The sequence below is a fragment of the Psammomys obesus genome, unplaced genomic scaffold (genome assembly GCF_907164565.1).
Source record: "Psammomys obesus unplaced genomic scaffold, mPsaObe1.curated_primary_1811, whole genome shotgun sequence".
NCBI classification, from domain to species: Eukaryota; Metazoa; Chordata; class Mammalia; order Rodentia; family Muridae; genus Psammomys; species Psammomys obesus.
This window is the reverse complement of record NW_026596095.1, coordinates 13,364,831-13,379,063: the sequence shown is the minus strand read 5'-3', so window position 1 is coordinate 13,379,063 and position 14,233 is coordinate 13,364,831. Positions and strand designations below refer to the sequence as shown.

The 14,233-nt window shown below is 37.7% G+C and overlaps 1 protein-coding gene across 2 annotated transcripts in view; it reads right to left on the bottom strand.

The window, feature by feature from the left end:
- Positions 1 to 14,233, bottom strand: part of LOC129691974 (bifunctional heparan sulfate N-deacetylase/N-sulfotransferase 4) — a 344,209-nt gene that overhangs the window by 25,742 nt on the left and 304,234 nt on the right. For both annotated transcript variants that reach the window (XM_055628185.1, XM_055628186.1), the window contains exon 7: positions 11,362 to 11,458. In XM_055628185.1, the coding sequence (XP_055484160.1) occupies positions 11,362 to 11,458 (97 nt within the window). The remainder of the gene's footprint in view (positions 1 to 11,361; positions 11,459 to 14,233) is intronic.

The following is a 14,233-nucleotide window of genomic DNA, read 5'->3' as shown; positions in this document are numbered from 1 at the left end:
CAAAAGAAAGGCATTAACAATGAATCTAAGGGAGCCATTCCTTTGCATTAGAGGTGTATAAGCATGTAGATATTAAACATATTTAACATGCGGCTCCAAGTTTTATTGGTTGAATTAAATAAGAAACACAACACTCTTTTAAAGGCCATGTAGATTGTATTTAAGCAAAGTTAAATACAGTAGCAGGTTTTAATTTTCTGGGTCTTTTAATGTAAGCATCTTTTAATTAATTAGTTAATTATTCCGCTGAATAAACAAAATTATACAGAAAGCCATTTGGCCTCTTAAATAACGCTCTAAGACCATGGTCCTGTTTCTGAATGTCTTATGCAGGGGCTCTCATCCAAGTTATCTCTTTTTTTTTTTGCTAAATGTTCTAAGGCAACCTGCATGCTGTGCTGGTCATTTATTTATTTTTAATAAAATTTAAATGAAAAAAACAAAACTAGGTACAAGTGAGAGACATCTGGAAAGAGGGAACCTTAGTTGAGAAATTACCTCTGTCAGGTTAGCCTGAAGGGTAGAATGAGAGGAATTTTCTTGAATAATGATTGCTGTTGGAGGGCCCTATGCTATGCTTGGGAGGTAGTCTTGGGAATTAAGGTATAAGAAACAGAAAAATGTGAGCTTGGAAGCAAGCTAGTAAGCAGCATCCAGCGGTTTCTTCCCCAGGTCTTGACTTGAGGTTTCTTCCTTGAGTTCTGCTCTGACTTCCCTCAATTATAGGACTGTGGTCTGAGCACGTAAGGCTAATAAAATATTTTCTTCAAAGTTGCTTTTGGCCATGGTCCTTTTCACAGGAATAGAAAGTAAATTAGCATATTCTTTCTTTCTCCTTCCTTCCTTCCTTCCTTCCTTCCTTCCTTCCTTCCTTCCTTCCTTCCTTCCTTCCTTCCTTCCTTCCTTCCTTTCTTTCTTTCTTTCTTTCTTTCTTTCTTCCTTTCTTTTCTTCTTTCCTTCTTTCTTTTCTTCCTTTCTTTCCATAACAGTGCTTGATAAATCTACTCTGTCTAAAGCTATTCTCCTTTAGGAAGTGCCTCTCAACTGATTTGGCAAAGAATTCCCAGTTAAGATAACACAGGGCTTGTAATTAATTCCCAAGTAAGTCTTCTGGTTGGTAGTACTGGGAACTATTCACAAACATATATTAGTGAAATTAAAATTTGATCACAAATGTGACATATCTTTTTAGGCAACAGAAACAGGCTACTTCTCAGTCTTGTGTTAGCTGGGGAAGATGTTTCTTCCATGCATAGTTTTGTGTGTGTGTGTGTGTGTGTGTGTGTGTTACAACACAATGTCTAAAAGTAATTTTTAGCCTTTCAGCAATATTTATTTTATTGCACTTTTATTAATTCTTTGAGAATTTTGTAACTTGTATTATGAATATAGTCATCACCCTTCTTTCTCACTCCTCTCAGATCCATCTTCTCTAACTAACCAACTTTGTGTACTTTAAAAAAATGTAGGCATTCAGACCCAATTTGTGTTACCCATATGCTCTTGGATATATGGAATTCCTCACCCTCTTATCCCTGAGTACTGGGGAAGAGGTTTGATATAGCTGTAATTTAGGCCTGTACATTCTACAGTACTCATTATCTACAACTGACAAGTTGAGGTCTGTCTGTTAATTGTCATCTATTAAAAAAAAAGAAAAATAACTTCTTAATTTATGGATATAATAAGTCACTAGTGGATAGTTTACTCCTATTCTCATTAGGCAGAGAAATAGTAATAATTTCTCCTGTAAGTCCCATGCCCTATTAATCTACAGAGTCAGGGTCCAGATAACGTTGCTAGGTATGGGTCTCATCTTGTGGAGAAGCCCTTAATTCCAATCAGAAACTGATTAGTTGGTTACTCCATAATGTTTATGTCACTACTACTGCAGCAGTGTGTGTGTGTGTGTGTGTGTGTGTGTGTGTGTGTGTGTTGCCAGGATGGTTATTATTGTAGTACTTAGATAAAAATGATGAATTAATGATTGCTTTTCTCCTCTTCTCGTAGCATGGATAGCAGTGTTCAGAACCATGAAAGCTAACCAGCATGGATGAAGCTTATGGGTTAGTACCAGCTTGGTTTCTCCATGTTCTATGATTCAAACATGTAGTATATTCAGCAATATAATCTTACCATCAAGTCTTATAAGGTAGCTTAGAATATTGGCAATGACTTGTAATGTTAAATCAATAAGATCTTATTTGGCACTAGCTCCAAATAGGGTACCTATATCTGGCGAAGGCTATTTTCAGCCTATGTTGCCTAGTAGGGACTTGGTTTTTCCATTTGAGGTTAACTACATGTAAACTTTTTTATTTACGCATGTATTGGAGAAATTTCTACAGTAATATATTTCTCTATGAATTTTTTGAGAGCTATTTTGTGTTATTTATCCCTTTTAATATCCCCTCCTCTACATTATATCATTCCCATTATAATGCTTTCTGTTCTGTTATTCTCCTTTGATCCTTTATACCACTGTACACTCTCTCCCAGCACTTAAATGCTTCTGTTTCTAGCCCTTTGCCAATTTCCTGGCCTCTATAGGTATTCCAAATGCAACACATATATATGAAGATTAAAATATATTGTTTCCTGATTTCTTTCTCAATGTTTGTTACTTACTTACAGAAAGGATACAGACTATTGTGTATTGGTTTTGTATCCTACTTTACTGAATGTATTTATCAACTGTGGTCTTCTAGTGGAGTATTTAGGGTCTTTATGTTGAAAGTCATTTCTAAAAATAAGAATATTATGACTTCTTCCTTTCCTTTCTGTATCCCTTTTATGTCTTCATTTATCTTATTGATCTATCTAAGACTTTAATTATATTGAACAGGAATAGGGGTAAAGTAGACATCTTTGCTCCTTCCTATTTTTAGTGAAAATGATATGAGCTTTTCCTCATTAAAAAATATGTTAGTGGTGGGCTCATTTGGTAAATCATATTTAAGATTTGTGTATGTTGAACAAGTTTTAGAACGAAGCCAACTTTATAATTTTAGGTAATTAATGTGTTCTTGAATTTAGTTTGCAAAGATATTGTATTGAAAAGCTTGGTATCTATGTTCAGTAGCAAGATTGACCTATAATTTTCTATTTTAAATGGATTTTTGTATCAGGTTGGCACTTGCTTTATAAAAATAATGTGGAAATGTTTCTTTATTTTTTTATTACATGACATAGCATAATAAGTATTAGCACTAGTTATCTCTTTATGTTTGTAAAATTCTTTTTTTAATTTTTATTTAACTTTTATTAATTACACTTTATTCATTTTGTATCCCCCCCATAAGTCCCTCCCTCCTCCCCTCCTGATCCCACCCTCCCTCCTCTTTCTGCATGCATGCCCCTCCCCAAGTCCACTGATAGGAGAGGTCCTCCTCTCCTTCTTTCTGATCTTAGTCTATCAGTTCTCATCAGAAGTGGCTGCATTGTCATCTTCTGTGGCCTGGTAAGGCTGCTCCCCCATCAGGGGGAGGTGATCAAAGAGCAGGCAACTAGGAATAGCGCTTCCTCAAGATCCAGCCATACCACTCCTAGGCAAAAGAGGCTCAAGTACACAAAAAGGACATTTGCTCAACCATGTTTGTAGCAGCTTTATTTGTAATATCCAGAAGCTGGAAACAGCCCAGATGCCCCTCAACTGAAGAATGGATGCAGAAACTGTGGTAAAATTCTTTTTATAAAATGCAACCCACACTTTTTTTGTTGTTGTTGTTGAGAAATTTTTAGTTACCACTTCTATGACATTTCATACTAAAACAGTTATATTTAAATTATTTATTTTACCTTTACTTAACTTTGGTAGGAGTGTGTGTTTGTATGCCTGCATTTTTTTATTTTATATTTTCTAGTTTGTTGAAATACAGATTTTTAAAATATGTCCTTATGATTCTTTGAATTTCCTCAGACTCTGGAAAAATCTCCATTTTTATCTCCAATTTGGTTAAATTAGATTCTCTATTTATTTTGGTGAATCTGGTTAATGTTTTGCCAATCTTGTTACTCTTTTCAAAGCACAAGATTTATTTCATTGATCTTTTGTCATTTTTAATCTCTGTTTTTATTAATTCTAGCCATGTTATTGATTATATTTTTTCTCCTGCATTAGGAAGATGTTGTTTTTATTTTTGCAAGACATTAAGATGCATCATTAAGTTTTCTATTTGAGAGTTTTCATATTTTCTGATACAGGAAAATAGTACTATAAGGTTTGTTGTGTTTCATATATTTTGGTATATAACATTTTCACTATTATTCAATTCTAGGATTTTTAAAAACTTTTTTTCTTAATTTCTTCTTCGACACAAATATAATTCACATTCAGAAGGGTGTTATTTTGTTCTCATGAGTTCATTTACTTTCTGCCATTTCTATTCCTATTGATACCCAGTTTTATTCCAGTGTGCTCAGATAGAATGCATATTGTTATTTCCATTTCAGTACATGAGTTGGGACTTGTTTCCATCCTAATATGTATTCAGTTCTGGAGAAAGTTTAATGGGTTTTTGAAAAGAATATGTATTCTTCAGTGTCTAAGTAAAATGTTCTGTAGATATCTCTTAGGTTCATTTGATTTATGATGTCATCAATTTCCAGAATTTCTCATTGATAGGCAAAACTTTTCTAAGCTCCTAGGCCAGCTGCTGAAAACAGAAGGATTGTATCTTATAAATAGAAGATATGGCTTAGAGTTTGTAATCTCAAACGCCAAATATACAAAGGAAATCACTATCTAACCCAACTATGGAGCAGCACCTTTCTGAACGTTGTAAACAATAACAATTGATAATTTGACATAAACCTTTAAAGCCAGAAAGTCTGGAAAGACATATTTCAAGTCCTAAAATCAAAAAGAATTAATCCAGATTATTATACCCAGCAAAACTCTTTGTTAAACTTGAAAGAGAAATGAAATGGAAACCACAAAGAAATATTTGACTACAATGGCCACTAGAAGAAATATGTCAACACCAGAAGAAATATGCCAATCTGGATATGAGAAACACATTCAAGAAGTCACAGGAAACAAAGGTAGCATGGACTGTTTCTTAGACTCAAGCATAGATAGGCCAACTGGATGGTCTCAATCAGGCTGAAGGTAGGGTTCTAGGTATCCAGATTACAGTGTGGTGGCTAGAGAGTCCCTAATGAGGAGCAAGCTTAGATCTGGTGCTTCATGCCATGTGAGCAGGCTCCTCAGACATCTCTCATTGCCTAAGTTGTTTTATGCTGATGAGTGATGGCTGACATAGTAACACTAAAAACAGAAGGAATTCTGTGTTTCCAGTTCAAGACACAAGCACTATACATAATCCAGGTAGTGGCTGTGGTAGCTATTAGTGAGGTTTCTAACACTAGCCACACAGTGCAGAGTTCCTGACTTTGAAAGCCCACTGTTTGCTTATTCAGCTACCAGGATGTGGTTAAAATGTTCCAAAAGAAAACAGCTGACAGCAAATACTTTGGAAGCTACAATGGTGGAAATATCAGAAAGCAACCGGAAAACACCTGTTATATAATACCTGAGAACAGAAGGCTTTAGAAAGCTAAATCATTGAAACAGTAAGCCTCCCTGCTTTGGACCTTCAAAGGGCTTCAAATGTTGAGCAGTCTGACACTGGAAGCTGTGGCCTGCAACTGTGGAGCACAAACGTCCTGGCTTTAAAGGTTCACTGCTCCCTCACACCTGAGCACGCTACTGCTGCATGTTGCCAGTTGTGAAAGCTTGAAGCGATGAGTCTGTATTGATGAGTGTCTACAGTATAATCTTCAGAGGTATGCAGCTATGTCACACAGGATCTTATGTCTGCTGACACTGGGAAAACGACCACTTATTTCCACCTTAATGAAGTGAGAGAGCCCAAGGCAACTGTTTTTTCATTGAAATTAAAAGAGTTAGAAAATAATCCTTATTGCTTAGCTTCTGTAGTTGTCCATATTTTAGTATGGTTATCCAATATTATATGTCTAATATCCTCTTATAAGTGAGTATATACCATGTGTGTCTTTCTGCTTCTGGGATACCTCACTCAGGATGATCTTTTCTAGGTCCCACCATTTGCCTGCAAATTTCATGATTTTCTTGTTTTCAATAACTGAGTAGTATTCCATTGTAAATGTACCACTATTTCTGTATCCATTCCTCCATTGAGAGACATCTGTGTTATTTCCAGGTTCTGGCTATTATGAATAGAGCTGATATGAACATGGTTGAGCAAAGGTATTTGTTGTGTACTTGAGTATATTTTGGATATATGCCTAGGAGTAGTATAGCTGAATCTTGAGGTAGCACTCTTCCTAATTATCTGAGAAAGTGCCAGATTGATTTCAAAAGTGGTTGTAAAAGTTTACATTCTCACCAGCAATGGAGGAGGGTTCCCTTTTCGCCACAACCTCTTCATCATGTGTTGTCATTTGAGTTTTTGATCTTAGCCATTCTGATGGTGTAAGGTGAAATCTCAGGGTCATTTTGATTTGCATTTCCCTGGATGACCCTGGGTAATCTGATCAGTCCTCATTCAGAAAGGCAAAGAGGATGGGCATCAAAAGAGGGAGAAAACAGGGAACAGGACAGTAGCCTACCACAGAGGACAACTGAAAGACTCTACCTAGCAGGGTATCAAAACAGATGCTGAGACACATAGCCAAACTTTAGGCAAACTGCAGGGAAACTTATGAAAGAAGAAGGGGACAGAAAGACCTGGAGGGGCAAGGAGCTCCTGGTGAGAAACAGAATCAAGAAATCTGGGTGTAGGGGTCTTTTCTGAGACTGATACTCCAACCAAGGACCATGCATGGAGATAACTTAGAACCCCTGCAAAGACCTAACCCATAGCAGCTCAGTCTCCAAGTGGGCTCACTAGTAAGGGGAACAGGAGCTGACTCTGATATGAACTCAGTGGCTGGCTCTTTGATCCCCTCCCCCTGAGAAGGGGAGTAGCCTTACCAGGACACAGAAGAAGACAATGCAGCCAGTGCTGAAGAGACCAGATAAGCTAGTGTCAGAGGGAGGTGGAGGAGAACCTCTCTTTTCAGTAGACTTGGGGAGAGGCATGGGAGGAGATGAGGGAGGGAGAGTGGATTTGTGACAGGACGAGGGAGGGGGCTACAGGTGGAATATAGTGAATAAACTGTAATTAATAAACAAAAGCAAATCTAACACTCATTATGTTAGTAAACATTAACACAAGTCAGTGAAGGAAAAAGAGAATGTGAGGGAGATGGTTAAAAATTGAATATAACTAAGTAAGAGGCTAACTGCCAGACAGAAACATTTCAAACACAGTAAAAAATACAGTCAATAAAGTTACGAGCACAATCTTAAACAATTAATCTTATTTGTTCCTGAAAACAATGCATCACAAATGAGAAAATGCGAGAACTACAAATTCTAGAGAAAAGAGACAGACTGGAAAGTGGAGGGGACATGCAATATAGGGGCTCGTTAACTGTTTAAAATGATGATGAGGAAAAACAAAGAAGAGAGATTAAAAAAGTCATTTTTTTAAAGAATTACAAGAAAGCTGAGAAAATTGATAGTTTAATATCTATTTGGGGTTTGGACATGGTTGGATCAAGGCTCAGAGATATGAATGCTTTCAAGTTATCCAATAATAGATATTTTATAACTTCACATAGTATAAAGAAATTTTAATCACCCAGTGGATGTGGTATTGAACCGAGAACTGAGAAACAGAAAGTCAGAACCTTTGCCATTTAAGCCCTATGCCTTCATGAGATCGGTAGCTGGAAGATGTGAGGTGGTCTTGTCCTTTGGCAGCAAGGAGGGAGAATGTATTCTACTGGGAGGGGGAACCTATAGCTTGATGTTCTTATAATAATAGAATAATTCATTCTATGTCAGCTGCCATAACATTTCTGTATTTTTTCTTTTTTAATTAAATTTTTATTTTTTAATAACAATTACAGTTTATTCACTTTGGATCCAAGCTGTAGCCCCTTCCTCATTTCCTCCCAATCCCAAACTCCCTCCCTCATCTCCTCCCATGAACCTCTCCAAGTCTACTGATAGGTGAGATCCTCCTTCCCTTCCATTTGACCCTAGCTTATCTGGTCTCCTCAGGACTGGATGCAATGTCCTCCTCTGGGCCTAGCAAGGCTGCTCCTCCCTTGGGGAAGGAGAAGGTCAAAGAGCCAGCCACTGATTTCATGTCAGAAACAGTCCCTGTTCCTTTTACTAGGGCACCAACTTGGATACTGAGCTACCATGGGCTAAGTCTGAGCAGGGGTTCTAGGTTATATCCATCCATGGTCCTTGCTTGGAGTAACAGTCCCAGAAAAGACCCCTGTACCCAGATATATTTGGTGCTTGTGGAGCTCCTGTCCTCTCCAGGTCTTACCAACTCCCTCTTCTTTCATATGATTCTTGAACTCTGCCCAAGGTTTGGTTTTGAATCTCAGCATCTACTTTGATACACTGCAAGGCAAAGTCTTTCAGAGACCCTCTATGGTAGGCTCGTGTCTTGTTTTCTCCTACTTCCAATGTCAATCCCATTTGTCTTTTTAAGTCAGGATTGATCACCTTACCCCGAGTCCTCTTTCTTGTTTATCTTCTTTAGGTGTACAGATTTTAGTATGTTTATCCTATCTTATAGATCTAGTATCCACTTATAAGTGAGTATATACCATGTATGTCTTTCTGCTTCTGGGATACCTCACTCAGGATGATCTTTTCTAGGTCCCACCATTTGCCTTCAAATTTCAGGATCTTCACCAACCCTATATCTGACAGAGGGATAATATCCAGAATATATAAAGAACTAAAGAAGTTAAAAAGCAATAAATCAAGCAGTCCAATTAAAAAATGGGGTACGGAGCTAAACAGAGAATACTCTGTAGAGGAATATAAAATGGCAGAAAAACTCCTAAAGAGATGCTCAATGCCCTTAGCCATCAGGGAGACACAAACAACCCTGAGATTTCACCTTACACTCATCAGAATGTCTAAGATCAAAAACTCAAGTAACAACACATGCTGGAGAGGTTGTGGAGAAAGGGGAACCCTCCTCCACTGCTGGTGGGAATGTAAACGTGTACAACCACTTTGGAAGTCAATCTTTCTCAGACAATTAGGAATAATGCTACCTCAAGATCCAGCTATACCACTCTTAGGCACATATCTAAAAGATGCTCAAGTACACATCAAGGACATTTGCTCAACCATGTTCATATCAGCTTTATTCGTAATAGCCAGAACCTGGAAACAACCCAGGTGTTCCTCAGCAGAGGAATGGATACAGAAATTGTGGTACATTTATACAATGGAATACTACTCAGCAATTAAAAACAAGGAAATCATATCTGTATTTTTATCCTCTGCTTTTATCACTCATTACCAGTCATTTGTTACACAATCCTTTCGATCTCCTTCGTGGTGCTGGAGAAAAGAGGTTTGTCTTAGTAATAATAATAATAATAATAATAATAATAATAATAATAATAATAAACCTATCCTACTTTTAGACAACCAACTCTTACTGTTAATGCTCCAGAATAAGACAGGCAAATTATGAGAAATTAATGCTGAACAAATGGCACGTAGGATTATTGTTGAATCTGACTCTGTTAGAACACTTCTTTCACACCGGTAACATGGCTTCTGAGCTATAAGGGTCCAGAACCTTTTAGAGGGCTCTAGAAACCTGAGGTGAACTGCTCTAAGTCCAGGCTCTTCTGCCTTTCATCCATTGTCATTCCCTGGCTGCTTTTAGCAGAGGAACCCATATAGAATTTACTAATGGCAAAATGAAACCTCATGCCCTTCCAGTCTTAAAACAATTGAAAAATAAAGATTTTTAGGGCTATTTCTGTACTTCATGTTTATTGTAAGGAGCCAACGTATTGTGTTGCTGAAAATCAAGTGTGCTCAAGGGCATGTATTAGCAGATGCCAATAACTGCCCTTCAGGATTTGCCACCTCTTGACTGCAATAGAAGTCTTGCTAGTTCAGAGACCAAGCATCTGTGGTTGCATTTTTCAGATTATTTGAACCAGTTTCATATTATATTCATGTCACATGAATATTGATATGAAATTCCTTTGTTTTAACTTGTTTGATTTGAGAGCAGAAAAAAAAAACCCAATAGTTTTATCATTGCCACGTGGATAGGGAACATATTAAAATCTAAAGGTATAACATTGGCTTTATGACTACAAGGAAAAAGATTTATGGTTAATAATGTGTAGTTTTCTAGCATAACTAAGCAGTAATAATATTCAGTGACAAATGATAGAGGGTTCATCTTTAAATTAAATTTTAAACAAATTTTTACAACACAGGAACATTTTATTTCTTTACTATTTATTCTCGAGTTAGCAGTGCTGTAGAGAGCTGCAGGAAATTAATGCACATTTTAAACAACAAAAACATGATATATCTGAAAATATGTGTTGTATTTCCACCCTACCTCCTCATGTGTTAACTTGCTGTTATAATGCAATTTATATACCTAGAGGAAGAAAAGATTTCAACAACCAATATCTAATAGTCAAGAAATTTTGCCCACAACCTTTAAAATGATCTACTTGCTTGTATTACAAATATCTTCACTGCAGCAGGCTTATTTACTGTGACTGTTTGTTTTGTCTTATGGTTTGTGCTCTCCCTGATGAAGGTGCTTCAAGTCCAAGTAGTGAATTCAAAATACAGCAATTCAATAAAAACTTTAATTAATCAGGATATAAGCGAAGTATATAAAACTGTCACAGAGTGAAGAAAGCATAAAATATTCTAATTGAAAGTGTCATCTCATTGGTGAAATACTTTCATTCTTTTTTACTACATCTTTACACAGCTGTCCTTCAGTGCAAGGGAAGTTCCAAGGGAGGAAAGCCTGGGGAAATGAGGGCTTATCAGAAAACAAGTCTACAGCACATTAATACTTAATGATTATTTTTAACAACACACATATAAAATAATTTGAGAGCAATAACAACCATAGTTCTGGGCAGAAATCAATGCAAAGCTGATGTACAGTGTAAAACAGTCTGAGTCTGAATAATAAATCACCTTTTTATAACAACTCAGGGATTAATTAGGCAAAGCCACAGAAAGTAAAATCCAGGGAAACTGTGACACTTAAACTAAAAAAGTATCAAAAGTTTGGTACCTATGTTAAACAACTTTAAACTCCATATCTATTAACATTTAGAGTTCAAGTGTAATTAGTAGCAACAGTAGGGTCCTTTTGAGGACTGCGGGATAAAAGTTATCATGAAGAGGTACAGCAGTTCAACAATGAACTTGCACAGGTCACAAAACAAGACTCCATACTGTAATGTCACAAGTATAATAACAACAGGGCAAGGGGCATCACTGCATAATCTTACCTGTTTTCTGTGGCCCGATTACAAGGAATTTTGGTAAATGATCACAGGTTTTCTCCCTGGACCAGATGTCTTTGTGTCGTTTATCATCACATGGATTCTGCAAGAGAGAGTAACAGGTCTTGCTGAATACTGAATCCTGGCTGCTGCATCTTAACAATCTTGGAAGGAAGACGAGGTGAGATGTTCCTGATCTCCTAGAGCTGAGTACTACATTCCATTCTGGTTCTGTGATGCCCAGATCCTTCCCTTGTGCAGTGACTAGCTGGCTCTCCTACCCCAAGCTGGATACAGCACAGCCTCAAGTCAGTCCTGCTGTGATGTTCCATGTGATCCACGACACACAGTAACAGAGACCCTCCTCTGTCTGTGGCCCGTGTTTTATATCTGTGTATCAAAGAGGCTTTAACTTGATTGACCCTCGTGTGACTATAATTTCACAGCTTTTCTTTTTTTTTTTTTTTTTTCCAAAATTGACACATCTGTATATTAGAGGCTGGATACGTTATCTTCAATTCAAGATGGCTTTCTCTGGAAAATGTTTCTGAAGGTCTTGAATTATGATTTTTTTCCTACCACTCTGACAAATATAGGTAAAAACCATAGTTTTCAATATTCCTTTCTAAGACAGAGTGGATGTTTTATCCAATTAATGATGCTAGATCTGTCACAAAATGTTTACACAAATGAGCCTCCATTTTTCAATTAAAGAATGCAAAACTGAAATCTTTTATGTTATTTTAACACTTACTAGTTAATTTGTTTACTCTCACTTACTGATTTAATTCTTATTTAAAAATGAGAGAGTCAAAGTGCTAATATGGATAATATATTATTTCAAGGATGTATGTTTTCTTTAAAGCTCATCTAGTTATTTATTTGGGATATGAGTGCCTTCAAACTCTTGAGCCCAAGTGACCTTCCTTCTTTGAAATCCCAAGTACTTTGAATCACAAATACATGTTATTATGGTTTTAAATATTTTCTTTTTTATAACATTTAAAATTCATTTGGTAAAAAGTTATTTTCTCAAAACTTCATTTTGGCATATTTTTCAAAAATATTTCAAGCTAAATTCTTCATATGACTCAGAGGACTCATAAAACGTCTCCCGGGCAGACTATCACAGTGCCCATTTCATCACATAAAAAGCAAGAAGAATACTTTGGCTGCCTGGCTCAGAAAAATGCACTTGAGAGGATAGAAACTGGGACAGTCTTGAATAACTGTGATCCTGATACTACAGAAGCAGAAGTGGCATTGGAAAGATTATGAGTTCAAGACTAGCTGGGGAATGAAATGAAGAGAGTCTCAAAACCAGCCCCAAACAAGGTAAAGACAAGATGGGCTTCAAGCATGCAGAGTTTTAAGAGTTTCTTACACATAATTTTTAGAGGTGCAGACATCTGGAACATTCTGAGTCATCCTGCCCGGAGCAAAAAACAAAAACAAAACAAACAAACAAAAAACCCCCACCCGTAAAGAGAAAGCACAGTACCTCACTGATTAAGCTGTCTGTGCTCGGGCACCGCCTTTTTCTGACAGAACGCCTGGAGAAACTGACAATTGGACAGCCAGTGGAGCCAGTTGTCCCAAGACAGTGCCAGAGCCACCAGGTAAGACTCCCAGTAACTAAAAAGTGAGCCCAAAGCAAGGAGATCGGCAATAGAAGATAAGGAAGGCAACGTAATACTACTTCTTTGGCAACAAATGTAGTCACTGAATTACAGTATCTCCAAACAAGCATCTTTAAGGTTTCCTAGGAATTGTGTTCTTGCAAATCTTGTAAAAAAAACTGCCCACTTGAAGTGAACCATTGTAAAAAACAAACGGAAGTGAACGGGCCTGTGATACGTCCTGAGGACGTTTCTCTTCTGTCGATTGGAAATGCCAGCTGTTCTGCTCAGTAAAACTTCAGCATTCCCAGGCCTTTGGCTGGTAATTTGGTTGCGAGAGATGCTCAGGCAGAAAGTTGCCTTAGGAGGAGGATGAGTACCATCTGACTGACCGGTCACATACCCTCACTCCTCCGCAGAACCGGTCCTTCTCCAAAGCTCGATATGAGGTTATAAGAGGACCCATTCCTCTCAGGTGGCCCAACTGCCTGTGTGACTAATGTTCCATGAAGGGCAAGGCCACATTCTCACTCAGATTTCCTTTTTGTCTCTCCATAATTTCCCTTATAAAGATTCCCCCCCCCAAAAAAAAAAAACCTATTTCCTCTGTAAATCTTTCTAACAAATAGTACTGTTGGCAGGTGACATCCCCCCCTCCCCACTGAGACTACCTTGAAGTACAAATGTAAAAATTCTAGCAATGTTTTCTCTATTTATTGCTTGAGAATTTCATATATCCCATGCTACATGGGCTTCAATAAAATTCATTCCAAGCCCTACCCTATAATTCTTCAGTACTACTTTTCTCTCCCAACTTTGCGTGGTCTGTTCTTTTAAGCCCACCGAATTCACTGAGTGCTGCCTGTATACGCCTGGATTCAGGTCCATCTACTGGTGAATCTCATATCCTGGATCCCTGAATGGGATTGTCTCTCCTAGCAGTCATCAATTGCAATACCTCCTCAGCCGTGGTGAGAAGTCATTATTACTGTCCCATCCAGGCTAGGATTCGGTCTGGTTTGATCTTGAACGGATCTTGTGCATGCTGCCACTAGCACCGTGAACTCACACCTGCAGCTGCCACTTTTACCCAGAAAACAGTTTTGTGGTAGTAACCTATTGCCTCTGGCCCTACCCGCCTACCTGCCCACCCTGGCCGGCCTGGCCCTACCTGCAAACTTACAAGCGTTCTCTCCTACGTTGCTCCATTATTTCCGAGCCTTGGGAAAGGAGAGGTGATACAGATGGCACATTTTGGG